Source organism: Ipomoea nil, unplaced genomic scaffold (genome assembly GCF_001879475.1).
Source record: "Ipomoea nil cultivar Tokyo-kokei standard unplaced genomic scaffold, Asagao_1.1 scaffold0865, whole genome shotgun sequence".
Taxonomy (NCBI): Eukaryota; Viridiplantae; Streptophyta; class Magnoliopsida; order Solanales; family Convolvulaceae; genus Ipomoea; species Ipomoea nil.
This window is the reverse complement of record NW_017617293.1, coordinates 305090-317629: the sequence shown is the minus strand read 5'-3', so window position 1 is coordinate 317629 and position 12540 is coordinate 305090. Positions and strand designations below refer to the sequence as shown.

General features: G+C 35.1%; 1 protein-coding gene and 1 long non-coding RNA gene across 2 annotated transcripts in view; one reads left to right on the top strand and one right to left on the bottom strand.

The window, feature by feature from the left end:
• The window catches only part of LOC109178708, a 48761-nt gene extending 37902 nt beyond the window's left edge, over nucleotides 1–10859 (bottom strand). Inside the window, exon 1 of the long non-coding RNA XR_002053757.1 lies at nucleotides 10827–10859. This is a non-coding gene — a long non-coding RNA (uncharacterized LOC109178708). The remainder of the gene's footprint in view (nucleotides 1–10826) is intronic.
• Nucleotides 2207–9384, top strand: LOC109178704 (protein ACCELERATED CELL DEATH 6-like). Its single transcript, XM_019328242.1, has 3 exons — nucleotides 2207–2875; nucleotides 7180–7796; nucleotides 8766–9384. Exons 1-3 carry the CDS (start codon nucleotides 2617–2619, stop codon nucleotides 9285–9287), a joined length of 1398 nt encoding a protein of 465 aa, XP_019183787.1. The 5' UTR covers nucleotides 2207–2616; the 3' UTR covers nucleotides 9288–9384.
• Nucleotides 10860–12540: the final 1681 nt, after the last annotated feature.

Below are 12540 nucleotides of genomic sequence, written 5' to 3'. Positions count from 1 at the left end.
ATCCAAAAAAAAAACATTGATGAAGCCTTAAAACTGTAACAGATATACATGATTGGGGTATAAAGTTGAGCTATGACATATGTGAACAAAATATGAAGTTTGGATTGCACTTACAATGACTCCGAAATTCTGTCGAACAGTTGGGGCGCACCCAAATGCGAGAGGGGTTTGTATAAATGAATACAAGTACGAGACTGATTTCCAATCAAAACCCGTTACTGTCCGGTTATTATAATAATCTCCATGGAAGCCAATGACATGAGTCTTCGGGTGACTTCATTTTCTTGCTACCACAACAACCCAGAAGAGAGCCTGGTGCGAAGGATCACCGGAAAATCAAGAAAAGAATACGGGGAAATCAGCATCTTCGATGTATCTACCATGGATGAACACGTCAGAACGGCTCCTCCACCGTTTGATGACGGCAGTTACGGCGGATACGCGCCACCATACCAATCAGCCGGGGGATTTCCGGGAGAGTACGATGAAGTGACAGTTGAGCACTTTCCTCAATCCGTCCACAGTCCCGATCCCTATGGATTCGGGTCGGATCCGCACCCAACTTTCGGATCCTCTACCGTTCCGGTTTCAAACGGCAATGGAAATCCATATGATCTTGGAGAAGATTCCACCGGAATATTCATCTCTGATGGCCCGGTGCTTCCTCCTCCAAATGAAATGCATGAGGCGGGCTTTGCCCTGCGTGAATGGCGAAGTTTGATTTACAGATCCAAAACTTTAATTTGTTGGTCCGACTTGAGCTTTTAAAGAAGCTGGGGAATCAAGAGAAGTTCCATAAAGAAGCTGATAAACAGTATTGGAAAGCCATAGCTGAACTGATTCCTAACGAGGTGCTCTAAACAGCTGATTTATGTACGACTAATTTTGAGATACAATCAATAGGCATCTGAGATTCCGTGGCTGTCGGATGGATTTTTGTTGTTTCCACAGAGAATATTCAGGCAATAAAAATGGGCTTCAACCATGTAATGGGTCACCAGCTTCAGCCTTGGCCCATTGTTTTTCAGTACAAATCTTCACACAATTCCCAATTTGTGGAAAGCTTGATTCCAAAATGATCATTTGATGACAAATGAACAAAATTATTAGGTCTCTTCTTTGAACCGACCAATGCCTAATAGTCTGTGAAATATATATAAATGATGTTCCCAATGGTTATATATATATATATATATATATATATATATATATATATATATATATATATATATATATATATATATATATATATATATATATAATGGGTTGCATTTTTTCTGCCTCTTTAAGAGATTGGGTATGTCTTAGGGCCCATATAAGATCCAAAACCACTTGAACTTATCTATGATCAAATCCTCAACTTTTGTGACTGTGTGGATCTACTTTACCACACATTGGTAAAATGTACAGAGACAGTGAAGAATTCTCTTCACTCACACATTCAAATACAAGTTTCAAAGTTTTTTTTTTCCAAGAACTCCAGGAATCAAGTTTAGGGAGAGAAGAATCAACTAAGGGGGAGAAGAATAGGAAATCAAGCCACTATGAGATCAAGGTTTTTGCCAAAAATTTGACAAAGGGGGAGATTGTTGACTCAAAGTGTTTTGTCAAAGTTATGTGCAAAAGGAATTCCAAATCTATAAAGGAATACCAAGCCTAAGAGGAGTAGTTATTGAAGAGTACTAGTTCTAAAAGGAAGTGTTATTGAAGTTTTTAGTTCTAGTCTGATTAGGAATAGCTTTATTATTCACGAATCTGTTAGGAATAACTACTATAAATAGGGGTTGTCCTTTCTTGTAGAATTCAAGCATTCAACATTAATCTTGTGAGGTACGAGAGTCTTTGAGAATAGGATACTAAATTCCCCTAGAAAGTAGTACATGTGTTTAGGTTTCAATAGTTTGGTAGGAAAGATCATTCTATTGTGTAATCTCAGGTTCCAAACAGTGTACTTTAAATATTGAGCTTTTAGTGGATTTAGGCAAGTTCTCAAATTGAGAAGTGCCTCGCAGATTAGGGTTGTTTTCCCGAACTGCGTTACAAATTATTTGTGTTACAACTTCAGTTTCGGTGCTGCGCTTTACAAATTTTCAGAAACGTTTGGCATAGATGCCCCAAGTAGCGTATTATTTGTGCATTTTCTTTTGTAACCACCATGCATGGATCTATAAGTATATATGGAGGCCAAACTACAAATCAACAATCATTAAATTGCTACGTATATAGAAAGCTAATTAAGTAGCTCCATTGCAATATAATGGCGGCCAGTCATCAGATGACGTCGGCTTTATACAGAGCAGCCGTGGCTGGTAAATATGAAGATTATAAGGCTCTCCGGCAGACTACGGCTGCAGATAATGGAGTTGGCCGCATTCAAGTTACGGCTGGCAATACTGTGCTGCACGTTGCGGCGCTCCACTACCACAAACAATGTGGAAAACATCCTAGAAGAAGAAGAGGATCGTGTAGCCTCGTCTTTGTTACTTGCTAGAAACAACAAAGGTGAACTGTGCTCCACTGTGCAGCGGAGAAAGGCAATGCCGACATAGTCTTTGTCGTTATCAGTGCCGCCAAGAAATACAAGGATGTAGAGAGCTTGGTGTGGGAGTGAGGGAGATGATAGAGATGTGTGATGAAGTCAAAGACACGGCTTTGCACAAGGCCGTGCGAATGGGACATTTGAAGGTGGTGGAGTTATTGGTGAAAGAGGATCCTGAATTTAAGTACCTTGCCAATGATGCCGGAGAGACGCCCATTTACATAGCAGCAGAGATGCAATTTCATGACTGTTTGGTGGAAATGCTTAGCACATGTACAAAGCCTACCTATGATGGACCATTGGGTAGAAATGCTCTCCATGCATCAGTATTATCAGGTATAGTCGTATGTTCTAAATTTAACGGTTCACTAAGAAATCTGAAAAATGTTTTTTTGAAAAATGATTGTTAAAAAATGACTATTTTTTGTATTTGGTTGAATGTTAGAAAAATATCTTTTTCTATTTGACTGAAAGTTGATATTGTTTTTTTTTTTGTTTTGTTCATTTTCCTAAAAATGAACATATTATTTTTTATAATAATTTTTGTGTTTGGTTGAATGTTAGAAAAATATCTTTTTATATTTGAGTGAAAGTTAAGATATTGTTTTTTTTGTTTGGTTCATTTTCTTAAAAATGAACATATTATTTGTTATAATAATAATAATAATAATAATAATAATAATAATAATAATAATAATAATAATAATAATAATAATAATAATAATAGTATTAATATTAATAATAATAATATTAATAATAATAATAATAATAAGTGGTGTGGTGGTGGTTGTCTTGATGGTAATAATAATTATTAGAAAACTAGCTTAAACTAGAACGTCATTTTCCATTGAATTGTGCCTTTTTCCCCCAAAAGCTAATAAATATGCATGCCGCCACAACTAAAAGTTACCTAAAGGCTTAAACTCATAACCTCTCATTTAGGAGAATGAATTCATGCCACTTGACCATAAGGTCTTTGGCATTATGTTATTACTTTATTCTTTGGAAAATGTGTATTATATTTATGTTCTAAAGTATTTATGCTATAAAGTATTATATTTAAGGCTTCTAATATTTATGATATATCTAATTTTGTTATGTTACTCCGTATTACTTTATTTCTACAAACTATGTATAACAGTTTTGCTATAAAGTACCAAATTTATGCTATACAATACTTTTTTTTGTTTCATTTTACATTTCAATTCGGTTAACGGGGCATGACTGAAGTTATTTATAATTTAATTTTTTATAATATTATATTTATAATTAGTATGTAAAATTTAAATATTTAAAAACTACATTAAAGTACTATTAAACCCAAAAAAAAATTAAAATTAAAAATTATAAGAAAATAATAATAAAAATAAGAGTAAAAGACATTTTTGGTCCTAGACTTATAGTGGCACCAGACAATTTTAGTCCTCTTTAAAAAAATCAGACAATTTGTGGACAATCTTATTGTGACTAGAACAATTTTGGTCCTCCGTCAATATTTCCGTTAGATGGTCTGTTAGATAGGGGTAATTTCGTCTTTTCAGACCTCCTTTTCATTCCCGTTCTCAGCCAGACTTAAAATTGGAAGACCTAATTTTGACTCTAATCTTACTAGTTGAAGACCATCAGATTGAAGAACAAATTCGCAGTGAACATAGCAATAGATTTATGTGCCTGAGGGTGCTGATGATGGATAATTCCGACAGAAACTCTGCTTTCCCTTCGCTGCCGTGACTACACTTCTTGACTGCCACTCCAACGACTGCGCCGGGGACTTCCTTGCACAGCTGGCTACGACATTTTTCAGGTGGTGCTGGTGTGGCGTTGGACGCCGGAGATTAAGGAATGGTATCATTATGAAGGAAAATGAATGAACCTACCTGATCATCAGAGAATCTCTCGGAATGCGATGAAATCGAACCAGAGCTTTCGATTTCACCACTGGGACTCTTGTCAGACGATTTCCTCCGCCACAGTCAGCTCCTCTGGTTCATCTCCGCGACTAGCTAACTATCCTTCTTTGCCACTCAGGCACTCACTTCATATTGAACATTTTCTGTTTTCAAAGTACACCACCACTCACCCCTGAAATTACAATGATATTTGATTCAGATCCAAATGAAGATCCAGGGACATAGACCAAAACCAACACTTAACTGAAATCTCCCTTCTCTATCATGGAATTGGAATGAACATTAAAAAAGAAAAGGGCAGACAACACATGACTTGATTTAGAAGTCTGATGAAAGTAATAGCAAAAAAGGCAGAATATTTGAAAGTGGTTAGTGACTATTGAACTCAAGCTGGAGTACGGAGAAGTTCACATTTTGGGGTGAGGAAATGTGTGTCCGATAGCAGGGCGAGGACGACGGGGATAAGGATTTCTGGTAATTCCAGAATCCCTAGTTTTCTTAGAAAGTAAAGCTGAATCCATCAAATCACTCAACACTGTGGACAATTGCTAAATCCCCACCGCCAACCACCGGTCCTCCGGCGCCCAACACCACACCCGCACCACCTGAGAAATGTCGTAGCCAGTTGTGCAAGGAAAGCCCCGGCGCAATCGTTGGAGTGGCAGTCAAGAAGTGCAGTCACGGCGGCGAAGGGAAAGCAGAGTTTCTATCGAAATTATCCATCATCGGCACCCCTCAGGCACAGAAATCTATTGCTATGTTTACTGCGAATTTGGTCTTCAATCTGATGGTCTTCAACTAGTAAGATTAGAGTCGAAATTAGGTCTTCCAATGTTAAGTCTGGTTGAGATCATGAATGAAAAGGGGAAGAAGGAAGGAGGTCTGAAAAGACGAAATTACCCCTATCTAACAGACCGTATAACAAAAATATTGACGGAGGAACAAAATTGTCCTCGTCACAATAAGAGTGTCCCCAAATTGTCTGATTTTTTTTAAAGATGACTAAAATTGTCTGTGTCACTATAAGTCTAGGACTAAAAATGTCTTTTACTCTAAAAATAAGCAAAAAAAAATAAAAATAAAAATAAAAAATAAAAAGGCTGCTTTGACCAATGGGCCATATGGAGTATTATATATAAGACTTAAAGTATGGATTATATATGTAATTATGTTATGTTATTACTTTATTTCATGCAAATTGTCTATTATGGTTTTGGTATAAAGTACTATACTTATGCTATAAAGTACGGAATATTATATTATATATAAGGCTTAATTAAAGTATTAATGATATATGCAATTCAATTATATTATTACTTTATTTCTTATAAATTGTCTATTACAGTTTTGCTATAAAATACGATATTATGATTTAAAATGTTATATATATAAGGTTTAAAGTATTGATTATTTATGCAATTATGTTATAAATCGTTTTTATTACAAAAACTTTTTTAAAAAACGTGATGATATTTTTGTAAATAATTTAAACTTTGAAGTGCAAGTAAATTGTGTTAAAAGTGCAAGTAATAGTTTCATAGAATGCATCTAAGTGTATGTAAAATTAGACCTGGCAATTATCGACACGACCCGTTAACACGACACGAAACCGGACACGAAAATAACGGGTTAGTGTTTAGCCTTAATGTGTCCCGGGTCGTTAACGGGTTGACCCGTTAATGACCCGTTCTGTTTCGTGTCTTAACGGGTTAACCCGTTAAACCTATTAAGAACACGTTTAACCCGTTAATATTATCGTGTTAACCCATTAACACGAACCCGTTTACCCAACCTGTTTATAACCCGCTAAGAACCATTGTCATGAATGTGATTACAAAAGATATTATGAACATGACTAAGGATGAATTTACTACGTTAGGCCAAGATCCTACACACCAATTATTGATGTTCAACAATTTAAATTTTGAATTTTTATTATGTTCAATTTTATTCTAAAAACTAGTGTGGACTCCTTTAATTATAATTTTTGGATGTTATTTTATCATTTTATGAACGTTATGAATTGAATATTTTTAAATTTCTTTAATAGATTGAACTTTAGGTTTTATTTTTTTTATAGAACTTAACTTTAAATTTTAGTTTTTTTAAATATATTAATAGAAATAGCGGGTTTAAACGAGTTTCGTGTCATATCGTGTCGACACGATTTGAAACCTGTTAACGAAACGTGTCTATCGTGTCAACCCGTTTAACCCGTTAACAAATTGTGTTCGTGTTCGTGTTAAGAATTTGAACCTGTTAACCTTAACGTGTCGTGTTCGTGTTTAGCCTTATCGTGTTCGTGTCGTTATCGTGTCGACCCGTTAATGGACCCATATACACGAATTGCCAGGTCTATGTAAAATGTATTAGAAGTGCAATAAAATAATATACACTGAGCAACATTATTAAGTGCACCTAACGTCATCATTAGGTGCACCAATGTGAAAATGTAAATTACTTGCATTATTAAGTGAAAAAATTGTTGTACTTTTAAGCGATTTTACTTGCACATTTTACTTACACACTTTCACCCGTTAATTATACTTTTAACACATGTTACTTGCACCAAAGTTTGAGTTATTTGCAAAAATACCACTGCATTTTTTTAAAAAAAAAATTACATATGATTCGTTAGATCTGGACAAATAGATGTGTGTGATTAGTTCTCATTCCTCTCCTGGACAACCATTCTCACCTAAGTACACTTTGGTATATGATGACGGACAGGTTTAGGCTACACTAAAATATCAGTAAAGATTCCGTTTTTGGAGTATCGTGGAGAGTTTGCCACAGAATGCACGCAATCATTGTTGAAAAATAATATCTGTTTGTGGGAGGGAACTGATAAGTCTGGGTGGACACCACTACACTATGCCATAAAAATTGAGAATGATAAAGCTGCTCGAATGATAATTGAGAGAGAAGCATCTGCAGCTTACACTCCTGCGGGGGGTAGTGACAAGTGGACAACAACATTCCACATAGCAGCAAGGCATGACAATGTTGAAATGATGAAGGAGATATCAAATAGGTGCCCAGATTGTTGGGAGATGGTGAATAGCAAAGGGCAAAATGTATTGCATGAAGCAATGTTGAGTAAGAAAGTGAATGTGATACAACATATAGAAAAAAGCTGTGAACAACTGGACAACCTTGTTCATCACAAAGATGAGGATGGTAACACACCACTGCACCTGCTTGCCGTTTATGACTGTGATATTATACGGCAATTTATAAAAGACCATCCTATGCTGAATTATTTTGCATTTAATAAGGAAAACCAAACTCTGTTTGACATGGCAAGCAGTTCTAAGGCGGTTGGATACAAGAAGCTAATTGAAAAGGTGAGTGTACACACTTAATTTACATCATTATATTGTTTTTTTATGTCACACTAATTAAATTAAATTTATCTCTATATTATACATACATACAGCATTATATATCCTCCACCACAATATTAAGGACCGGCTCCCAAAAGATTAATATATATTTTTTTGAATGCTAATGACCAAAGAGCCAATAACGACCTTTACTGAGGCTCAAACTCACACCCTCCCACATAGGAGTCCAACCCAGATGCCATTTATGCACAAGGTGCTTGGCATATATATATATATATATATATATATATATATATATATATATATATATATATATATATATATATATTTCTCTTGCAACAAATTATTCTGTAAACAAGAGTCTACCTTTCAAAGTGGACCGAAATCTAAAAATACAAAATTTACACACTGAATGTTCATAATTAAAGTTATGAACATTTAGTATGTAAATTGTATATTTTAGAACTGGATGTGATCTATAGTATAACTTTTGATCTGTCGCCAAAGCCAAGCGGCAAGCTAATTGAAGGCTCAAATTGGGGTTTGGCCCAATTGTTTAACTTGAAAGTTATATATATATATATATATATATATATATATATATATATATATATAACCTGTTCACTATTGACTTATTTTTAAATTTAATTTTTATGTCTATTAGTACTTTTAGTGTAATTTTTAAATATATAAATTTTGTATACTAATACTAAATTTAATATTATAAAAATTTGAATTAAAAATAAATTTAACCTAGAAGATACATAAAATGGGAAGGAGGGAGTTATATTTCTTAGGATTTTATAATTATGCTTTCTAAAAAAAATTAAATCTTAAAAATGAGCATCTAATTTTTTTATGAGGATATGAGCATCTGATTCTTTAAGTGAAATTATATATATATATATATATATATATATATATATATATATATATATATATATATATATATATATATATGCGCTACAGGGCAAGAGAAAACTTCTAAAGAAAAGAAAATTTGCTGACCGCTTGATAGAAAATCCAAATGAAGAAGATAAAAGGCTAAATGAAGCTATTGAAGCTAAGATAAAAAGCGGTGAAACAAGCATCCTTGTGGCAACATTGATAGTAACGATGACCTTTGCAACGGGTCTTGCAGTGCCAGGAGGATACCACCAAGAAAAAGGGTACCCATTATTGCAACAAAACGCAGCTTTTAAGGCCTTTGTTATAACCAATACTCTTGCTTTCCTATCCTCTATTTGCTCCATTGCCGTTTACGTCAAGATGGTTACAAAGGCCTCACAGCCCAGGAAGAGCTATGAAGCTGTGGATAAGTTGTATGATTGGCAGGACAAATTGCTTCGTTTGACATATTTAGGAGTAATAATTGCATTCCTGTGTGGAGTATATGCCACTTTAGAACCTGATCGTCCTCTTGCTATTACTGATTTAGTCTTAGGCGTCAAAGAAGTTGGCTTTACAGCAGTTTCCTGTCGCCGGATCTAACCCATTCCGGGAATCCATCCGAGTCTTGATTCGCCGCTAGTAGTTTCCGGTGGATCGGAATGTTGAAGTCGCCGAGAATCGAGAAAATGTGAGCCACGATTGCTCTTTCAACATTATTGCCTAAACATTCTTTCGACATTATTGCCTTCACATTGCTCTTACTTTGAATTGTAGGTGTGTCGAAAGTGTGGCTTGTTGGGATATTATAACTACAAACTGAAGACTGGCATTTGTTCAACATGTAAAAATGGGGATAATACATCTACCATGAAGTTGCCATATGCATGAGAAGTGATCCATGTTGCTAGTCGAAAGAAGTCAAGAAGAATGTGATAGGAGGCTTATATATAACCTTTGCCTTTTGGTCCAAACTTGAAACACCATTCAATAATTTCTTCTTGGTCCAAACCTGAGATTTAGGTTTGTAGCCCAGAAAGGAAGAAAGGAGCGACATAGGTGGGATTTTTTTAAAAGGGCGGTTGCCTCTCTCTGTTTTGCAATGATTCCTCTATTTTCAACTTTCAACAACCCTTTCGATTTGTTTTTGTTTTTTTGTTTTCCCCGGAAATAGATACAGAGAGACAGAGATTGAGATATGTTGTTCATCGCAATGCATTCACTTTATGAACATAAGTCGTCGAGAATCGAGAAAATGTGTGCAACACTTTCTTGATCTGTTATGGCGGAGCTCAGCCATGTTTTCAGATCGGCGATTATTGCAGAAAAAAACCGCTTGCCGTCTCCGGTCAAATCCCCGGCATTTTTATCGTGAAAGCTATGAGGTTGAAGGTTTAATAAATAAGATATATGAAATTACATTTTTGTCCTTCAATTTAACCGCTTAAGGATGGAAATTTAACGGAGGACCAAATTGGTTAACATTTTCAAAATCGAGGACTTAATTGGACAAAAAAAAATCATCGAGGATCAAATTGGTAATTTCGTAATAGTCGAGGGACCATTTCGGTAATAAACTCTATTTATTATGTTGATTGTCTTTTTGGTTTTTCCAATTTCTTATTTATTATGTTGATTGTCTTTTTGGTTTTTCCAATTTCTTATTTATTATGTTGATTGTCTTTTTGGTTTTTCCAGTTTCTTATTTATTATGTTGATTGTCTTTTTAGTTTTTCCATGTCCCTTATGTCTTTCTTTGTACTGTGTAAGTTCTCTGTTCTCTAAGTTTAATTTTAATTTACATTGGTTTATTTAGGGAAAATAATTTTCTTCTGAATTCATGAATTATTAATGTATCTATATTAGCTCTCAATTATTTTAAAATTAGAGATTTTCTTCCCTTTTTTGTTAAATAAACAAGCATGTGAAACAATCTAAATTGATTCAAACAAAATAAATCAGAAAAAAGTAATGTAGATGCACCAGTGTAGTCCATCAAAATAGAGAAGCAATGAATACCGGAAGTAGAAAGAACATCAAACTCACTTTCGCTTCAAGGGAACGAGTTAGGCAAAAACATGAAAAATTTCGCCAACCAGATAGCAAAGCTTCAATTAAGTGTACAAAAATTGAACATCTAACATGCAGATTCACAGAGAGAAGATAGAGTTGAAGAAAATGATGGTCGGAGAAGCCACCGCAGGAACTACAATAGCTTAGGCACTTGTTAAACTATGTACTTCGTATACTACAAGTTGTAGTATTTTAACGGATAATTATTTTCTCATATTAATGAGCGCATTGTCTCAACAACCAATTGTAGTATTTTAGAGAATAGTTCCCATATTAATGAATTGTTGACATGTGAATAGCTGAAAATCATATTAATGAATTGTTGACATGTGAATAGCTGAAAATCATTATTTAAAGACTCATCACTTCCAACATTGGCCAACATCATATCTTAATGTCACTTAAACAAATTTTGGCCAGCATGGACAGCTCAGTTGGTTATTACGGAGATGAAGTTTGAGAACAATAATCTCTGATCGAGTCTCACCAGTGACAGTGTGAAATCAACATGACAAACTGAGGAGGGTCTTTGTCTAGTTAGTGTTGCGGATTAGAGGTTCAATCTTAAACAAGTTTTGCTAACTTCTAGATCTGACGCAATCTCAACCTACTGAAACACAAAGAACCAATAACGCCTGAGGGGGTCTTTGTCTAGTTAGTGTTGCGGATTAGAGGTTCGAGTCTCACCAGTGACAGTGTGAGATCAACATGACAAACTGAGGAGGGTCTTTGTCTAGTTAGTGTTGCGGATTAGAGGTTCAATCGCCTCTGTGTGGATTAGAGGTTCAATCTTAAACAATCTCAACCTACTGAAACACAAAAAACCAATAACGCCTGAGGGGGTGGTTCAATCTTAAACAAGTTTTGCTAACTTCTAGATCTGAAGTAATCTCAACCTACTGAAACACAAAGAACCAATAACGCCTGAGGGGGTGGGGTCTTTGTCTAGTTAGGTTCAATCTTAAACAAGTTTTAATCTGACGCAACCAAGTTTTGCTAACTTCTAGATCTGACGCAATCTCAACCTACTGAAACACAAAGAACCAATAACGCCTCCACCATGGCTCAAACTCACAAGCTTCCAGATGGAAGTCCAACACGGATACCATTAGACCACATAGTCTTGGTTGACGCAAATAATATATTACATAGAAATACGCTTATTATTTTCTTAAAATCTTACCATGATTTAATTAATTACTTCAGAGTTTTGATCCTTACAATCGTAGAAATCATTATATAGTAACTGATAGATCACTGTGGAGTGTGGACATTATATTCACCCATCAAAAATCTAATAGTCACTTGTTAAGCTATGTGTGTACCTGGACCTTGAATTGGTAGAACATTACAAGTCGCAGTAATCTAACGGATAATTATATTCTCACATGCAAGGAGGCGTTATCCTTACTAAGGAGGGGTCGTGGAGAACAGGTGTTGGAGCTCCGCACAGATTATTCCACTCTTCAACATTATTTATTCGTGCCCACAGGCTCCGTTCGTTCCTACACTTGCTTCGCTGAGTGCAGATCCGTATTACATCTTTTTCACATTGCTAAATTAAGTTTGTTCCTAGATCAGCTAATTTAATAACTTATACACTTGCTTCTCTAGCATTTGCTCAGTCTACTGCATTGTACTGGAATTCTATCCCATGACCCTATTGTTGGTTATCTTTAATATATGCCGTTGATGGTTGCTTTCAAAAAATATTCTCATATTGTGAAAGTATTGTTGACTCTCTTGTGAAAGTATTTCACATATCTTTATTCGTGAGATGGGT